Source organism: Lepidochelys kempii, chromosome 11 (assembly GCF_965140265.1).
Source record: "Lepidochelys kempii isolate rLepKem1 chromosome 11, rLepKem1.hap2, whole genome shotgun sequence".
In the NCBI taxonomy this organism is placed as follows: domain Eukaryota; kingdom Metazoa; phylum Chordata; order Testudines; family Cheloniidae; genus Lepidochelys; species Lepidochelys kempii.
The window spans coordinates 41,379,555-41,394,617 of record NC_133266.1 but is presented as its reverse complement, the minus strand read 5'-3'; the positions used below and the strand labels follow the sequence as shown (position 1 = coordinate 41,394,617).

At 42.5% G+C, this 15,063-nt stretch overlaps 1 protein-coding gene across 5 annotated transcripts; it reads right to left on the bottom strand.

Moving 5' to 3' along the window:
• Positions 1–1,801: 1,801 nt before the first annotated feature.
• Positions 1,802–14,303, bottom strand: CDCA7 (cell division cycle associated 7). 5 transcript variants are annotated; one of them, XM_073305877.1, is made up of 10 exons: positions 14,171–14,303; positions 10,245–10,367; positions 9,729–9,839; positions 7,962–8,210; positions 7,475–7,552; positions 6,338–6,526; positions 5,672–5,812; positions 5,307–5,456; positions 4,535–4,671; positions 1,802–4,159 (listed from the first exon to the last, which is right to left on the bottom strand). In XM_073305877.1, the coding sequence occupies exons 1-10, from the start codon at positions 14,234–14,236 to the stop codon at positions 4,129–4,131; spliced, it is 1,275 nt and encodes a 424-aa protein (XP_073161978.1). In that variant the 5' UTR covers positions 14,237–14,303; the 3' UTR covers positions 1,802–4,128. The 5 variants fall into 5 exon arrangements, with proteins under 5 accessions (XP_073161978.1, XP_073161980.1, XP_073161979.1 ...); XM_073305879.1 differs by having other exon boundaries at positions 4,535–4,630; XM_073305878.1 differs by lacking the exon at positions 14,171–14,303 and adding an exon at positions 11,023–11,162.
• Between the last annotated feature and the right edge of the window lie 760 nt (positions 14,304–15,063).

The following is a 15,063-nucleotide window of genomic DNA, read 5'->3' as shown; positions in this document are numbered from 1 at the left end:
GGGTGACACATCTCACGCCTGACAAAATAGGCCGGGGGAACACCAAGTTTGAGAATCCCGCTTCTGAACCTGTGGAGATTTGGCTTTCGCAAGGGCTATGAGCATCTCCTTGGCTGTGAGATACTGTCAGTGTTTAGGTTTCAGAGTGGCAGCCGTGTTCATCTGTATCAGCAAAAGCTACTAGGAGTCCTTGTGGCACCTCAGAGACTAACAAATGTACTTGGGCACAAGCATTCATGGGCTAAAACCCACTTCATTGGACGCATGGAATGAAAAATACAGTAAACAGAATATATGCTTAGGTGATGTCTGCATGCCTACTGCTGGGGACAGGTTCGGGAACAGCTGAGGAGTCATTTTGAGTACCACAGTGGCCCCTACTTTTGTGAAGCTGGCCCTTAGTAACTAAATAAAACACAAGATATTCAGTTTGTGTTTGTATGTTCACTTCAGCATTACTGTCAAAAACAAATGCAACTTTAACTTTGAAGTGATTAAGAATCCATATAGCCATAAATTAAAATATTTACAGGCACTCCCCGGGACATTCCAGGGGAACATATAGCTGGTAATCTTTCTGAAAGCATCAGAACCAGTGAGTCCTGTTATTTTTGTGAGCACCCTCCCCACTGACAGAGAGATGCTAAGAAACATGTATGAATGCCCAGTTTTTACAACGAAACTAAGAGGCTCCACTTGCGTGTAGGCATTCCATTTAAAAACTAAGGCAAGGCCCACAGAACATTGGGTGCGTGAAGAAACTGAGTTAGCTTGGCCCAGACTTAATTAAAGCCTTTTAATATACGGGATGCAGCCTGCAGGGAGCGTGGAAAGATGTCTCTTTTAAAGTGAGTAACAGAACACATCTACCCAGAGTATTAGCGCACAGCAAACTGAGGAGGAAATCTACAGCACTGTACTGGACTTTTCTCTCATTGGCTGTGTTGACCCTGGTACTGCAGAGTAAGTTCAATAGTATGCTTTGACTTATGGGTAGGTTGAAGCCCAGTATGGAACTTTTACTGTGCAGTAGCACACCAGACCTGAATAAGAGCACTGCGTAAATTTCTCTCACCCCAACAGAAGTAGGTCCAATAAAAGAGGTTACCTCACCCACCTGGTCTCTCACTGCAATTGCAGTTATTCCCATTCCCCTATCTTCTTTCTATACTGGGCCCAGTTTCACTCATGTTGGGGAGGGGAAACACTATACTAATGAGCAGTGCCCAGCTCTGGTAAAGCACTAGTATATTCCTGGTTTGCTGGATGCATACTGTACAAATGCACTATTACTTAAAATTAAACCGTCTAGCAACTGATTTACAAGTAGCAATAATAGTCTTTTGCATACAAACTAAAACGACATCACCTTCTACTACAGTAAACAAAGCCAAGTCTTGTATTGGCTTAAGGATGAGTTTATACAACTTGCAGCTTTATATATAAGCCACGAGGGAAGCTGCATCTTTGGGGGCAAGAAGGAAAATTAGACAATGTCACTGCGTGTATAATTAGGAAGACTTCTATAATCAAATGGCTTTCACATCAATAGCTACACATGGGATCTGATAGAAAGTGGAAGCCGTTCTATTTTGAGAATGAGTAGCTGGCCATGTATTTAGTTGATATTTTTCTTTAATTCTGCAGTAAACTTTAGCATAAACATTAACCCAACGAACAACAAAAAAGCAAGCAAGCACGAACAAGATAACCTATGTAAGACTGAATGTTAGCAAAAAAAGAGGCAGAAACTCTTGACAAAGCTTTTATTATCAAAATAAAATTTTGTACAAAAGCACTTCATAGATCCGATGATCCAGTTACAGCATTTATTCACATGACACGTTTAAGGTGAGCATTAAGGTCTTGTCTTAATACAAACCTTTCAGAAATACTTACACAGCTTAGCAACTCAATTAGAAGGTCACCTGAATTATCACAGCACATATAGTTCCCTCTTCATGAAATGCAAAAGATCAACCTTAGATTTTTGACCAAGACGGAAATATTCACTCTATTTAGGATGAGTGTGTTATCCACCTTAGACTATACATCCGTTCAAGCTTTGACATAATTAAAAGAAAACGTTTGGAGGCAGGACGGAGATTTTCAGAGACACACAATGACAGTCATGAAAGGCAGAGGGAGTTGCTGGATGCCTAATTGCCTTTGAAGAGTCTCACTCTAGCTTACTATAGTTCCTTGCTGCAGTAGGAGGTGCTGAATTGTGGTAAGGGGCAAAAACCACCAGAGAAAAACACTTGTTGCATAAAATATCCTACTAGCAGAAAGATCCAAGAGCATATCTAGTGCTATGGCTCAACAAATCCAAGATGATTCTACTTGGGATTGATCTCAGTTATAACATTACATTTGAAGTCTTCACTAACTATACAATCATTTTCATAATTACATTGGTTCAGCCGATGTAGTGCTCTTTCCATTTCATGCCATTACAGTGGTCTCATCCATGCAGCACACTAGATCTTTTCAACTTTTAAGTCCTTGCTTTTAGCTGTACTTATGGTTCATTAATCATGTCACGCAAAATAATGTTCCACAACTAGGCTGAGACCACTTTAAGTGGGAATACAGCTAGACTGTGCTCAGGATCAGGCAACAGTATGTGTGAATGCTACCAAAATATATTCAATCATTACATCTGTACTCCTAGACTATTACTTCTTAGCTTTTATCAAAAAGGGTTGGGAGTCTCATTTAATACCCCATCAGTCAGGACATTTAATTTCTTTTTAAAATACTTTGTTATCCAAATCTGAGTTGCACTACATAGTTAGATGTGTTTCGTACAAGACAGGGTCCATCCTAACTATGGGCTTTGAAACCACTGGCTCTTAAAAAATAAAAGAAAATTCAGGCTCCACTTCCAAATGGCTAGAGACCACTTGTCCATAAAGCTCTAAAAACAGTACATATGATTTATTACATTTGATCTTGCAACCTTATTTGTGACTGATTAAGTAAGCGTCTCGAACTGACCTTCTGCCTCTATGCCAAACGGAGGTTTTGCACTTACATACTAGTAGTGTCTCACTCCTGACTTTGCACTGATGCAGCATCACTATTGGCAGCAATAGTGGAAACACTAATATAAACAGGGTGCAATCATTTTCCATCATTGTTGCCAACTCACATTAGCATTGCCATCATTGCGATCTTCAGTGGAGCTGCACCAGTCCTAGTTCAGTGAGGAAAAGCATGGCTGCCCTAGAAGTTTTCAACAGTGTTCCATGCTCACATCACAAAGGAAGACATCAACAGAGTCCATCAAGATTTTTGACTACTCAAAAGCAGTCTTTCAGTTGTATTTTGGCCCACTTTGTCACACTCTGGAAACTTTAAACGTTTATATTAATTCCTTATTTATGCAGCATTTTTGCCCCCACTGTTGTTTTGCACTTCTGAGCACTCTATAAAACCAAATGCTGGAAATCTACGCATTGTAAAGAAGTTTTTAAAACAAACAAACAATCTCAAGTAAGTTTTTCCTCTTTAAACTTGAAGGACTAGTAATCATTTTGGAGTTGCTAATTTTAAAGCAGATCCATCACTGCACCTAAAAGGTTTCTGCTTCCATTTGCTACTGTTACTCTTCCTAAAATAATTTTAAATTTTAATGAGACAGAAATTAACCAGTTTCACCAGGCCAAGGATTAACATCTACATTTCCATTTAGGTCCATGAGAAACACAGCTATTAATATATTAAATGCATTTAACATTTTCAATAACTGTTAACTGTGGATAAAAACTGCAGCAAGGGCAACTGTGTGAACAAGATACTAATCAGTTTAAAGCCAAGTCAAGTCTCACTTCCCGTTACAGGGAGGAAGGGGGAAAAAATGTGGATGCTAGCCAGACTGTGTAAGAACAGGAAGGGGAAAGAAAGAGCCTGTCCAACAATATTTAAAGGACTCAACATGATTTGCAGAAAGCTTTTGATTATCTTGAAAAAAATCCGTGTCCCTTTTTACCTGAAAAAAAGAAAACGCTGATCACCCTGGGATTAAAACCCTCAGATGTTTGAACAATTAACTGCACACGAAGTCTGACATGGATGAAAGAGCACATGACTATAGAAAGGTGCCACTGACAACCCATCACAACCTCAATCTTCCATTTCAAGTTCACGTTTCAGACTGCAAAATACAAAGAGGAACCACTTTTAGTTTCAAGAAAAGCAGATTGATCCATTAAAGAATTTGATTTCCATTCAGTTTAGATACAGTTTGAAAGCTGTGGACTAAGTAATAACTGAACTTCACTGCCAGCAGAATAAGTACTTAGTGTTTACACTGTACACCACTTTGGCACATTACTAAGTAGTAACAATCAATTCCCATGAGATCCTTCTGAGATCATCTCAATTTCACAGATGACAGGTCTGAGGATAAGAGATTTACCTAACTAAGACTTCAAAGCAATTCAGTGGAGAAGCCAGGATTTCTCCATTCCTGGCTTTCAGACCCTTGCCTAACACACAAAACTGGACCATGCAAAAAAATAGCAATTACCTGTTTAAGTAAGCATGAACATTGTTATAGCCATGATACTTGGCCAAATAAACCAGCACACCAGTAGCACATCGGCCATCCCGCTGTCTGCAGAAGCTACAATTGCAGATTCCACGACAAGGTGGGCAGCGCCAGTTCTAAAGAAAAATAAGACATCTTTTAAAGAAACTAAAATCTCAGCGACTCCTCATCCCACTCCTTTCCCTCTCCGGCACTGGCTCAAAACAATTCCATGCTAGCACAGATGCTGTCAAGATATGCCAACAAATGCTAGTGTTTGTGAGTAAAGAGTAAGTTTTCCAATGTGCTAGGCATCTTCTGTACTTTCAATGGAGCCACAAGGAGCACCCCAATTTTCCCCACTCCCTTCCAAACCCAACATAGTGACAAGCTGCTCCATCAGACAGAGTGGGGATTTGAACTTGGGTCTCCCACACTCTGGATGAGTCGCTCCCCACTCAGCATGCTGGTATTTGTGAATCCTATTCTCCCCATGCATTGTATAGAGAACCTGGACACTAACTCAGAATTGTGAATTACACAAGGCAAGAGGACACATATGAGTTCAAGTCTCCACTGTGAGCCCCCACCCATGATGCTCTGACATATTTAAAGACGAAAGCGTGCATGCACTACAGTATTAAAAGGCATTAAAACACAGCTCGCCCACCAACATCCTATCTTCAGCGTTAACTACAATCCATTGCTCCATGAACTTGGCTCCCACTATATTAAGCATGACAAACCCCGTGCCCACATTAAATTATCTTACCGGATCCAGCAATGCAGTCCTGACATCTTCCCCATATCGATTGCGAAGACAAGGTCCACAGAACTGACCTCGCACACCTACACAGTCTGGGTTACGACAGTTTGTCTTTGTGTCTATAGTTTTTTGGCGACACTGATGACAAGTGGATCCCTACATCAACAAACAGGTGTTCAGGAGACAAGAAAGCCAAGAGAGGTAGTTTAGTTAACAAGACAGCTCATTTAACAAACAACCCATCCCTTGCAAATAGTTTTGGTATTTGCATTAGTACTTCTTCCAAGACTTGACATTCTTAAGGAGAACCCAAAAGAGAAAGCTATCTTAACATACACAATCTGCATTTCTCTGATTTGCAATACACTTACCATCACCTGGTTATATACTTTATCTCGGGCAGTTTCACAAATATTATCCAACTCTTCCTCTGTTATTTCTTCCACTGGACGCACTATGTGAGGAAGAGCCATAGCACCAGGGCGACTTCTCCTGGGAGTTTGAATCTCTTGCTGAAGGGTGTGGAAGAATCAAAATCTAAGTTTTATTTTGTGGTCATAACATTACTGCCAACAGAAACCCCACACAAACAAGGGCAGAGAATTTCAAAGCAGTTTAAGGGATTTAAATGTGTATCTTCCACTAGAGTTAGCAGACGAGTACTGAGTTAATGGGATGCTTTGAAAATCTCAATCCAGGTCTCCAGCTTTAGTTCTAGAAATGTAACAGAACAGAAATCAAATGCTATTTTATTTTTTTTAGCTCCTACTATAGTGGAGAAAGTGACAATTCGTCCACTGTGATAATAAAAATAAAATAAGAAGGTAATTGTGCAATACACTCCATTTTTTCCCACACCTCCCATTAGCCTCTGTGTGGACTGGAACACCAACTAGCTCTGCATGAGCTTCTAGCTCTGCCAAAGAGACCAACAACCAGGCTTAAGCTGCACTTATTTGAATAACCAATACCGAATTATATTTTTAAAGTTTCCCCAATTAATGTTCTACTGTAAAAGGCAAACACATTAAACATACCTCTGAGTATTCATCAGACAGCTTTCTTCTCCTCACTAAGCTGTACTTGTCATCATCTTCCTCCTCTTGTAACGGAGTAGGTGGTCCATCAATCAGGGACCTAGATCTTGTGTGAGGCCGAGAAATTCGGTCTGGGTTCCTCCTTAAAGCATTTTGGGGAAACGAGCTTCTTGGAGCCCGTTTTGGACGCTGGAAGAAAAAATGAGTTAAAACAAAGCCCTTTGCCCTCAAAGGCAAACAAAAACAAAATAACTTTGTTTCTAGTACGGAAAATGGAGCACAATTACAACATTGCAGGTAAATTCACCTTTGCCATTCAACAAACTGTAGAAACATACAAAGCCCCAAGCAGCAGGCAGTGCCTATATAAGGTAGAAGGCAGCAATTCACTTGTGTAAACATAAGAGAGTTTCAATGAGCTTAGATATGTTTGTCTGTTTTATGGAAAAGCATATATTTTCAGTAGGATTCCAAGTACCTTAATAATCAATCAAATAAATAGCACTTTAATAGTACTTTTCAACATGTTTTATTTAGAAGGGTATATCATCTTTATTCCCATTTTACAGATGGGGAACTGAGGCACAACAAAGGAAAAGTACATGCCCAACGTCATACAAGCAAGTCATTGGTAATGCCAGGAGTAGAATCCAGGTACTCCTGACTCCCCATCCTGTGACCCATTCACTGGGACATGCTGCCTCCTTAAGTAGATTGATATTGCAGCTGTAAAACATATAGATGGGCCCAAACCAGAATCTGGATCCAAGCACCTTCAAACTGTTGATGACATTCAGACCTGACCTTTGAAGCTTAAGCCCCCCATCCCCCCTTTCTCCATTTGTGTAAATAAGCATTTAGAAAGGGGTTTTGTTTTGCTTTATGGCTTTAATTGGCCTTTGATATGGACACTTCCAGGTGACTATATTGTTCAGTTTTTATAGAACGGCAAATCAAAAGGGAATTGCACAACTGGGATGATTGTTTTAACAAGTAATAAAATTCTGAACAACTGGACTTTGATTTACTTGGTCTATTAAGCTTTTTATTTGAAAGGGTTTTTGTTTTTTTAAATCAAAAGTAGATACACTCAGATGATTGAAGTATAAGACAAACAGAAATTAAATTTCTACTTACTGGGCTGGTAGTTGACAATGATCTTCTGCCAGTGAAAATGCCAGGGACATTTTTTAATTCAGCCATTAGTTTTGCAAGCTAGGGAAAAAAAGAGAAACATATGGTCTTAAAAAAGAGTTTATGTGCTATTATTAAATTAGGGCAATTGCCTAGAAGTACAACTGCCTTATAGGAAATGCAGTCATATTCTTTGAGATCTTATTTTTATATCCTGGTGCCTGACAATGGGTTGAAAATGATGCTTAGGCTTAATAGGCTAACAGCCTAAACATGGAATAAGGCTTTAGAATACCCAGATGTTTGCTGAAGAACCTATTTCAGTATGTGGATTTTCATATGCCAGTGAATGTGCCGTATCAGGGCTCTAAATTTCTGTTAATGCATTCACATAACTCCCATTAATGTTAACTTATATAAGAGAAGAGAACTGCGTAGAGATTAGAAGTCAAGGAGAAAAATGAATTGAAGAACTTTCCTGCATACCTACCATTGCTTTGTTTTCCTTTATGTTTAGAGCTCTTTTCTCTAAGAATTTGGGGCCCTTTTCTTCAGAGTCAGAATCCAAAGCAGATGGTTGTATTTCAGGGGGTGATGCTATTTCACTCTTTCCCCTTTTAGACCTTCGAGTTGGAAACTTCATAGCCACTTTCAAAGGAATCGAGCGTCTCTCATGTCTCCTATATTGCAACTTCTCCTTAGCACGTAAGCCATTTTCCTTACAGTCTGACTCCAATTTCTATCAAAAACCAATATTGTTGTTTATGAATGACACTGGATTGCTGTATGGTTTAGTCTGACAAGCAAGTTTATCAACCTGAAATCTAGGTTGGTTTATTTTATTTTTTTGAAGTTTTGGGCACTACTACCCATGAAACCCCCTGACAAGTTTTGTGGTTTTACAGAGTGCTCCAATACACAGAAAGAGAGAGATTAGTTTTACTCGTAAGTCTAGTTAGTAAAAATATTTCAGAGAAAAATGTTGTTTGAGTTGGTACGCGTTAAGGGCCCAATCCTGCAAGTTAGTCCACATGGGTGTACAAGTCCCCCACCAGGGTTCTCTGTGCAGGGTCAGGCCTAAGTTTGTAAACTACAAAGAATTCAATGGATACGGAAACAAGATCACTAGCAAATTGTAACTTACTCACAGGACTAACCATTGAGACAAATACAGCCCCAACTCAAATAGCCATTGAGACAATTACGGTCCCAAATCAAGTATTTTATCAATTTAGTATTCTGATGCTGTTCACAATTGTAATGAGAATTTACTAGTGATGCCAATGAAGATAGTTATTCTATTTTTTGTTTGCTTAATTAATTATCCACTCGGTGACATGTCTTATCTTACTTTAACCAAAATAAAGTTGCTTCCATCTAGGACTAACCTGTCTAACAGACACCGTGCTGTGGACCATTAGTACTTCTTTTTCTGCTTGTCAAGGCTCATACTGACAATCCCATTTTCTATAATTTTGTATTAAGCTTGATATGTGGTTCTTGCTCACCAATTTTCATGCTGTTATTGCTTGTCCTTGCCCTTTTCTTGAATATATGAGCGTACTTTGTCTCTGTTAGTTCTCTGAACTACTATTCATTATTTAACTTAGATGTGTATTCTTTCTACAAGAAGAGCACCTACTCTTTTCCCTGGACATCCCTTGACATAATACTCCAATAACCCATGTTACATGCAATATGAATATATTGCTCTCTACAATGCTCAATATTTATTCTTGGGCTATTTTTAAGCAGTAAGCCTGCTATGATGTTCTGCAGTTGATTAAAGGTAGAAGGGGGGAAATTCTACTATCTATTGCTATTTCTACATTGCCTACAAAGTGTAGAATTTCCTGTACTGTTTCCTGTTATGCTACACAAGTGCCATGAAGACCAATATCATGTCATGCTAACTCACAGATTGTAGCAAATGATGGCCATCTTGTCCAAACAGTTTTAAAAGAAAATACAAGATGCTCACGAACAGAGTACATATCCAATAAACAAAGTTTCAATCTGTACTAGTTAAATTTTAAATCTGGAAAAACAGTATTTTTCTAAAATGCACAAATTTTATCTCTTGCAAGACTTAATTTAGTTTTCTCCATATTAGGCATTCACACGCTCTCATACACTTAGAGAAGCGATTTTAAAATTAAGGAAAGTTATATTTGGCAAGTGTCCTAGAGGCTGTAACATTTCAGTAATTAGTAATTACTTAAACTTTAAAACTAGTGAGTTAATTTGCACATCTCACCAATACATTTTGAATCTCACTTTCTGAAAAACCACAGAACGAATCATCATCCGAGTCCTCACAAAAAATTTTAGCCAGTTCTTCTGTGATATCTGACCTAAACTTTGGTTTCTGTAAAAAGAATAAAAACACTTTTTTAAAAAAAGAACCAATTTTTCATGAACCATGCAGACAGCCAATCACATTTACAAGTGCACTACAAGAGAATAGCTTTTGTAAGAAAGAAAACAAAATGGTTCAGGGATTTACAAATGGTTTCAGAGCTGTTACGGCAAATCATCAAGCATATTAGTTTAAGCGACATTTCAAAGAATAGAATAAATAGCTAATCTGCCTCCAACAATTACTACCTAGAAGGACAAGCAAAAAGTGAAATGAAATTATAGTGCATACTGTAGATTCATAGCTACTGTATAGAAATGTAAGCATAGCAAGCAGTTTTAAATCACACATGAAGCATTTGGGACATTTTCAACACAGCACATTCAGTTCTGTTTATTCATGTACTGTACTTACGGTGTTTGCAAAATTATCAGAACCAAAACTGTCACAACTGTCATCAGATGATGACGTTTCCATGGGGATCAATTTCATATTTCGGAATGCTATGAAGTTCTTCTTTCCTGAAAGGTCTGCTTGCTGCAAGGGGAGGATGACAATACCATTAAAATATGACAGGTTTCAGAGTAGCAGCCGTGTTAGTCTGTACCCACAAAAAGAAAAGGAGTACTTGTGGCACTTTAGAGACTAACAAATTAATTTAAGCATAAGCTTTCGTGAGCTACAGCTCACTTCATCGGATGTAATATTAAAATATGATTTACACTATAGTACACTAGCTTTTAAAAGTGTGCTTATAAAGCCTAATGTGGTTAAATTTTCAGATATGCAGTAGACTTTTATCCATTCAGTACACCATCAGCACTGAAAAGAGACAGGAGTAGAGCTCTAAAATTAAAATTGAGTAGTTTCTGCTCTAATGCATTTCTGGTCACTAACATAAGTGATTTATCCTTGAATATTATAAATGTTTCTTCTTTCTTCTGACAAATAATAGCTTTTGTGAAAAATCCCACCAAAATTAGTTACATCCCTTCTGAAAGTCCTTCAAGTTTTATTTTATGTTGAATCTTATAGAGTGTGACTAGCATCTAGAAATCACCATTTTAGTTTGTAGTTTAATTTCTGAAATCAAATACTAATCAACTAAATTTCTTTAAAGCATTAAAAAACCCAGAAAAGGAACACTGGAACAACTGCTTTAGGGACAATGGCTTATTACTTCATTACGTACCATCATTGGGTTGTAATGTCTTATCTTTTGACGGCCTTTAAATTTATCTTTTTCCTTGGAATCTCACATATCCTCAGTAAATATGGTTTAAGATTTTGAGTTGTAAATGGAGACCCATGTCTGTACCCATATTTAAACACACTACATCACCCAACAGTTACTGCAACGTGACCAGTGATTGATGTGGCTCATGCCAAGCTGAAAGAACTCTTATGGTTACTAGCAATTCATAGGCCAACCTCATTGAGCCCAAAATATTTAAGAAATCTCTTTAAAATGTAGCCACACAGAGAGGTTTAAAGATATGTGCTGTCTGCACATGCTGGATATTGCATACACTTGTCTGAGCCATGAGAACGTAATCTAATTCTAACACAACTGTAGAAACGATTGCCACCTCCCTCCCCCCACCAGTTCTGAGTTTGAAATTTGCACCAACATGCAGACCAGTCTCTCTTTTTCCTCCCAATCAGACACAGCTATTTGCTTCCACCCGGATCATAGCTACTACTTTTTTAATCCGGCCAATGAAGAGGGTAAGGCTATGTCCACGCTACAGCAGGACAGCTATAGCACTGTAGTGTAAACATGTGGTACAGCAATCGAAAGGGGCTTTCCATCACTTTGTAATTAATCCCCACCACCAAAAAGTGGCCAATGGAATAATTCTTGTCAATGTAGCAATATCTACACTGGAGTTTAGGTCACTTTAACAACATCTCTCTCACCCCTGAGGGACACAGCTAGTCAACCTAAATTTTAGGTGTAAACCAGCCTAAAACTTCTTCAGTACTCTATTAATCATTCTCCAATGTGGTATGCTTCCACCCCAATTAGACACTTTGCACTCCCACCAAAACCACATTCTTTAGAGAGCCTATTGTTTTTCAGCAGAGGTAAAGGTAGGTTTGCAGAGGAAAAACAAAGTAGGTATCAGCTCAATATGGAGTCAGATGTGAACTTTTACAAAACCCCAAGGGCAAGATTTTTTGTTTTTAAACACCAACATTCCAATGACAGGTTTGAGAGTATCAGCCGCGTTAGTCTGTATTCGCAAAAAGAAAATTGTGGCACCTTAGAGACTAACCAATTTATTTGAGCATGAGCTTTTGTGAGCTACAGCTGAAGTGAGTACAAGTACTCCTTTTCTTTTTGCAACATTCCAGTAAAAACTTACATTACACTCTCTGTGGTGCAGAGCAGACACTGCACTAGATAAGCACAGGACAGCCTGAAAAGTCCTTTCCAAGCCACAACAATCACAATTCCTATTCCATTATTAACGCACTATTCTGTTTGAAGGGACCTGAGTTTCAACTGTCCCTCCAAACTGTGTCTGCAGTGTGGTACAGGCACATCAGTTAGCTCCTGTTTACACCACAAGATAGAACCCCACTGAGTGTCAACCAGGTCACCCCAACATGGTAGTTGCGGCACCCCAAAATGGGCAAGAGAAGTGAACCTGACCATCTTCACTGTAAATCCTTTCTATTTTAATCATCCCAAAGTAGTGAGGGCTTCTTTGACAGCCATGTGGCTCATTAGGCGGCTATAAGCCACAAGTGGCACACACTGCACCAAGATGCGGAGCAAGACCAATGAAGCCACGCCAGTGCAAAATAAATCCAGTAGACATGGAGAGACTTTCTAAAGAACAGTTTTTAACCAGTATTTCTTCCCAACACAGTGGGGAACTGGGGACACCGGGCTCTCCTCCCGTGAGCGATCCCCAGGGCTTTATTTAGCTCGCAAAGCTCTCCTCCACCCAGACAGTGGGAAGGCCGCAGCTTGGCATGGAGACACGTCCTACTCAACTGGGAGCCTGCAGCCACCCTTGTTTTGATGGGGAGAGAGTGCAAGGACCTTGTTTGGATTTCGCAAAGCTCAGGGACCCCAGTCAGCAAGCTCTGAAGGGCAGAGATCGCCATGGGCCGGACGAGCGGCAGGGCTGAGCGGCTGGGGCAGAGCAGGGGAGCCGAGCCTGGCAGCAGCACAGGGCGGGGCGCGGGAGCAGACACGCGGCTCAGCGTGCCGGCCGGGACACGCGGCAGGGCTGCCTGCCTCCTCCACCTTTCCCACAGGATCCCTCGGGCAGCCGGGCCAGCAGCGAGCCCGGCCACGGGGCTCCCGCCGCAATCGACGCGACTGACCCCGGGACCGGGGGGACGCATCGGGCTGAACGCGAGTTTGGAAGGGTCCGGGCGGACCAATAGCGCAGACTGCCCCGGAGGGTCCGCTGTCCGAGCGCCGCCGCCACGGCCCCCGCCTGCAGGGACACCTCCACCCCCGCAAAAAAAAAAGGGGGCGTCGCAGCGTGTTTCCACGGGGACACGTGTGTGGGGCAGGGGGCGGGAGCTGCCGGGCCGCCACATCCAGCCAGCGCCCGCAGCCTACCCCGCTCCCCCCCCCCCTTCACCGCCTACAGCTTCCTGCACCGCGTCCCGCTCAGCCCCCCTCCTCCGGAGTCTGCAACTTACCGCCCCTCAGCCTCCCTCCTGCAGCTAGCTCAGCCCCCATCCGCCAACGCGTGCAATTCACTGCATCCCCCCCACCTCATTCAGCCCCCTTCCTCCGGCGGGTGCAACTCACCGCACCCTCAGCCCCCATCCGCCAACGCGTGCAATTCACTGCATCCCCCCCACCTCATTCAGCCCCCTTCCTCCGGCGGGTGCAACTCACCGCACCCTCAGCCCCCATCCGCCAACGCGTGCAATTCACTGCATCCCCCCCACCTCATTCGGCCCCCTTCCTCCGGCGGGTGCAACTCACCGCACCCTCAGCCCCCATCCGCCAACGCGTGCAATTCACTGCATCCCCCCCACCTCATTCGGCCCCCTTCCTCCGGCGGGTGCAACTCACCGCACCCTCAGCCCCCATCCGCCAACGCGTGCAATTCACTGCATCCCCCCCACCTCATTCAGCCCCCTTCCTCCAGCGGGTGCAACTCACTGCACCCTCAGCCCCCATCCCCCCCCGCCCCCATCTCATTCAGCCCCCTTCCTCTGGATCGTGCAACTCACTGCACCCTCTGCCCCGCTCAGCGTCCGGTGCCTACAATTACTGCACGTCCCCGTCCTCCAGAGCCTGTAATTCATTGCACTCCCCGCTCCAGCACGCGTTCAGCCCTGCGGCCCCGTCCGCTACTCACTTGCATGCCGAAGGGATCCATGCTACCAGCTGCAGGGCGCGCGCGGTTCTTGTAACGGCTAGTCATAACGGGTAGCTCGGGCGCGATCCGGGCAGCGTGCGCTGGACTGGGAAGGTCGACAGCAGGCTGCGAGCTCGCGCCAAACCAGCTCGGGACTGTCAGGGGGGCGGGGACTGGGGGCACCTTTCCCGCGTTGGAGCCCGAGTCCTGGAAGGTGCAGGCAACACCCCTCTAGGAGAGGACCCCTTACTGCTCCCCCGTGCAACAGACAGCCTGCTCCCTGTTTAGAGAGCAGCAGAGGGCTCCGGGGAGTGCAAAGAGGGGGCCGAAAGCATCCTCTAATATTTTTTCCTGCAGTGGAGTTTGTGGTACTGTAAGGGCCTAATTCTGTGGCGCGAAATGCTCCCTGTAGCAAAGCAGTAGTATTTGCATATGGGGAGGGGAGGGGATGGGGGGAGACAGAGCGGTCTGCAGGCTCGCCCCTCGTGCACGTGGCGTCTGCGTGGTTAGTCCCCAGTGCCCCTGGGAGGGGGGTCAGGTCAGTGCACAGGGGCAGGACTGATCCTGCTGCCCTGCAGAGCGTATCATCAGCCACAAACGAATGTGTTATGGAACGAAATAAACCGTGTAGGCACATTTCCTTCTCTGGCCAATTCAGGCACGGATAGCAGAGAGATGATGAAAAGCCACTTCAGTCCATGGCTCTTTAGCACACAGAGAGCCTGTAAGTTTATGCCCAATGCATCACGAGTAGGTAAGACTTTACTGCAGATAGCTTTAGGACAGAAATCAAGAGGAGACGATTGAGAAGTTAAGCTAAAGTGAACTTAAAGTATTTTTCTCACGAATAAATATTTACTCATAAAAAGATGACTAGCTAAACAGAATAATTT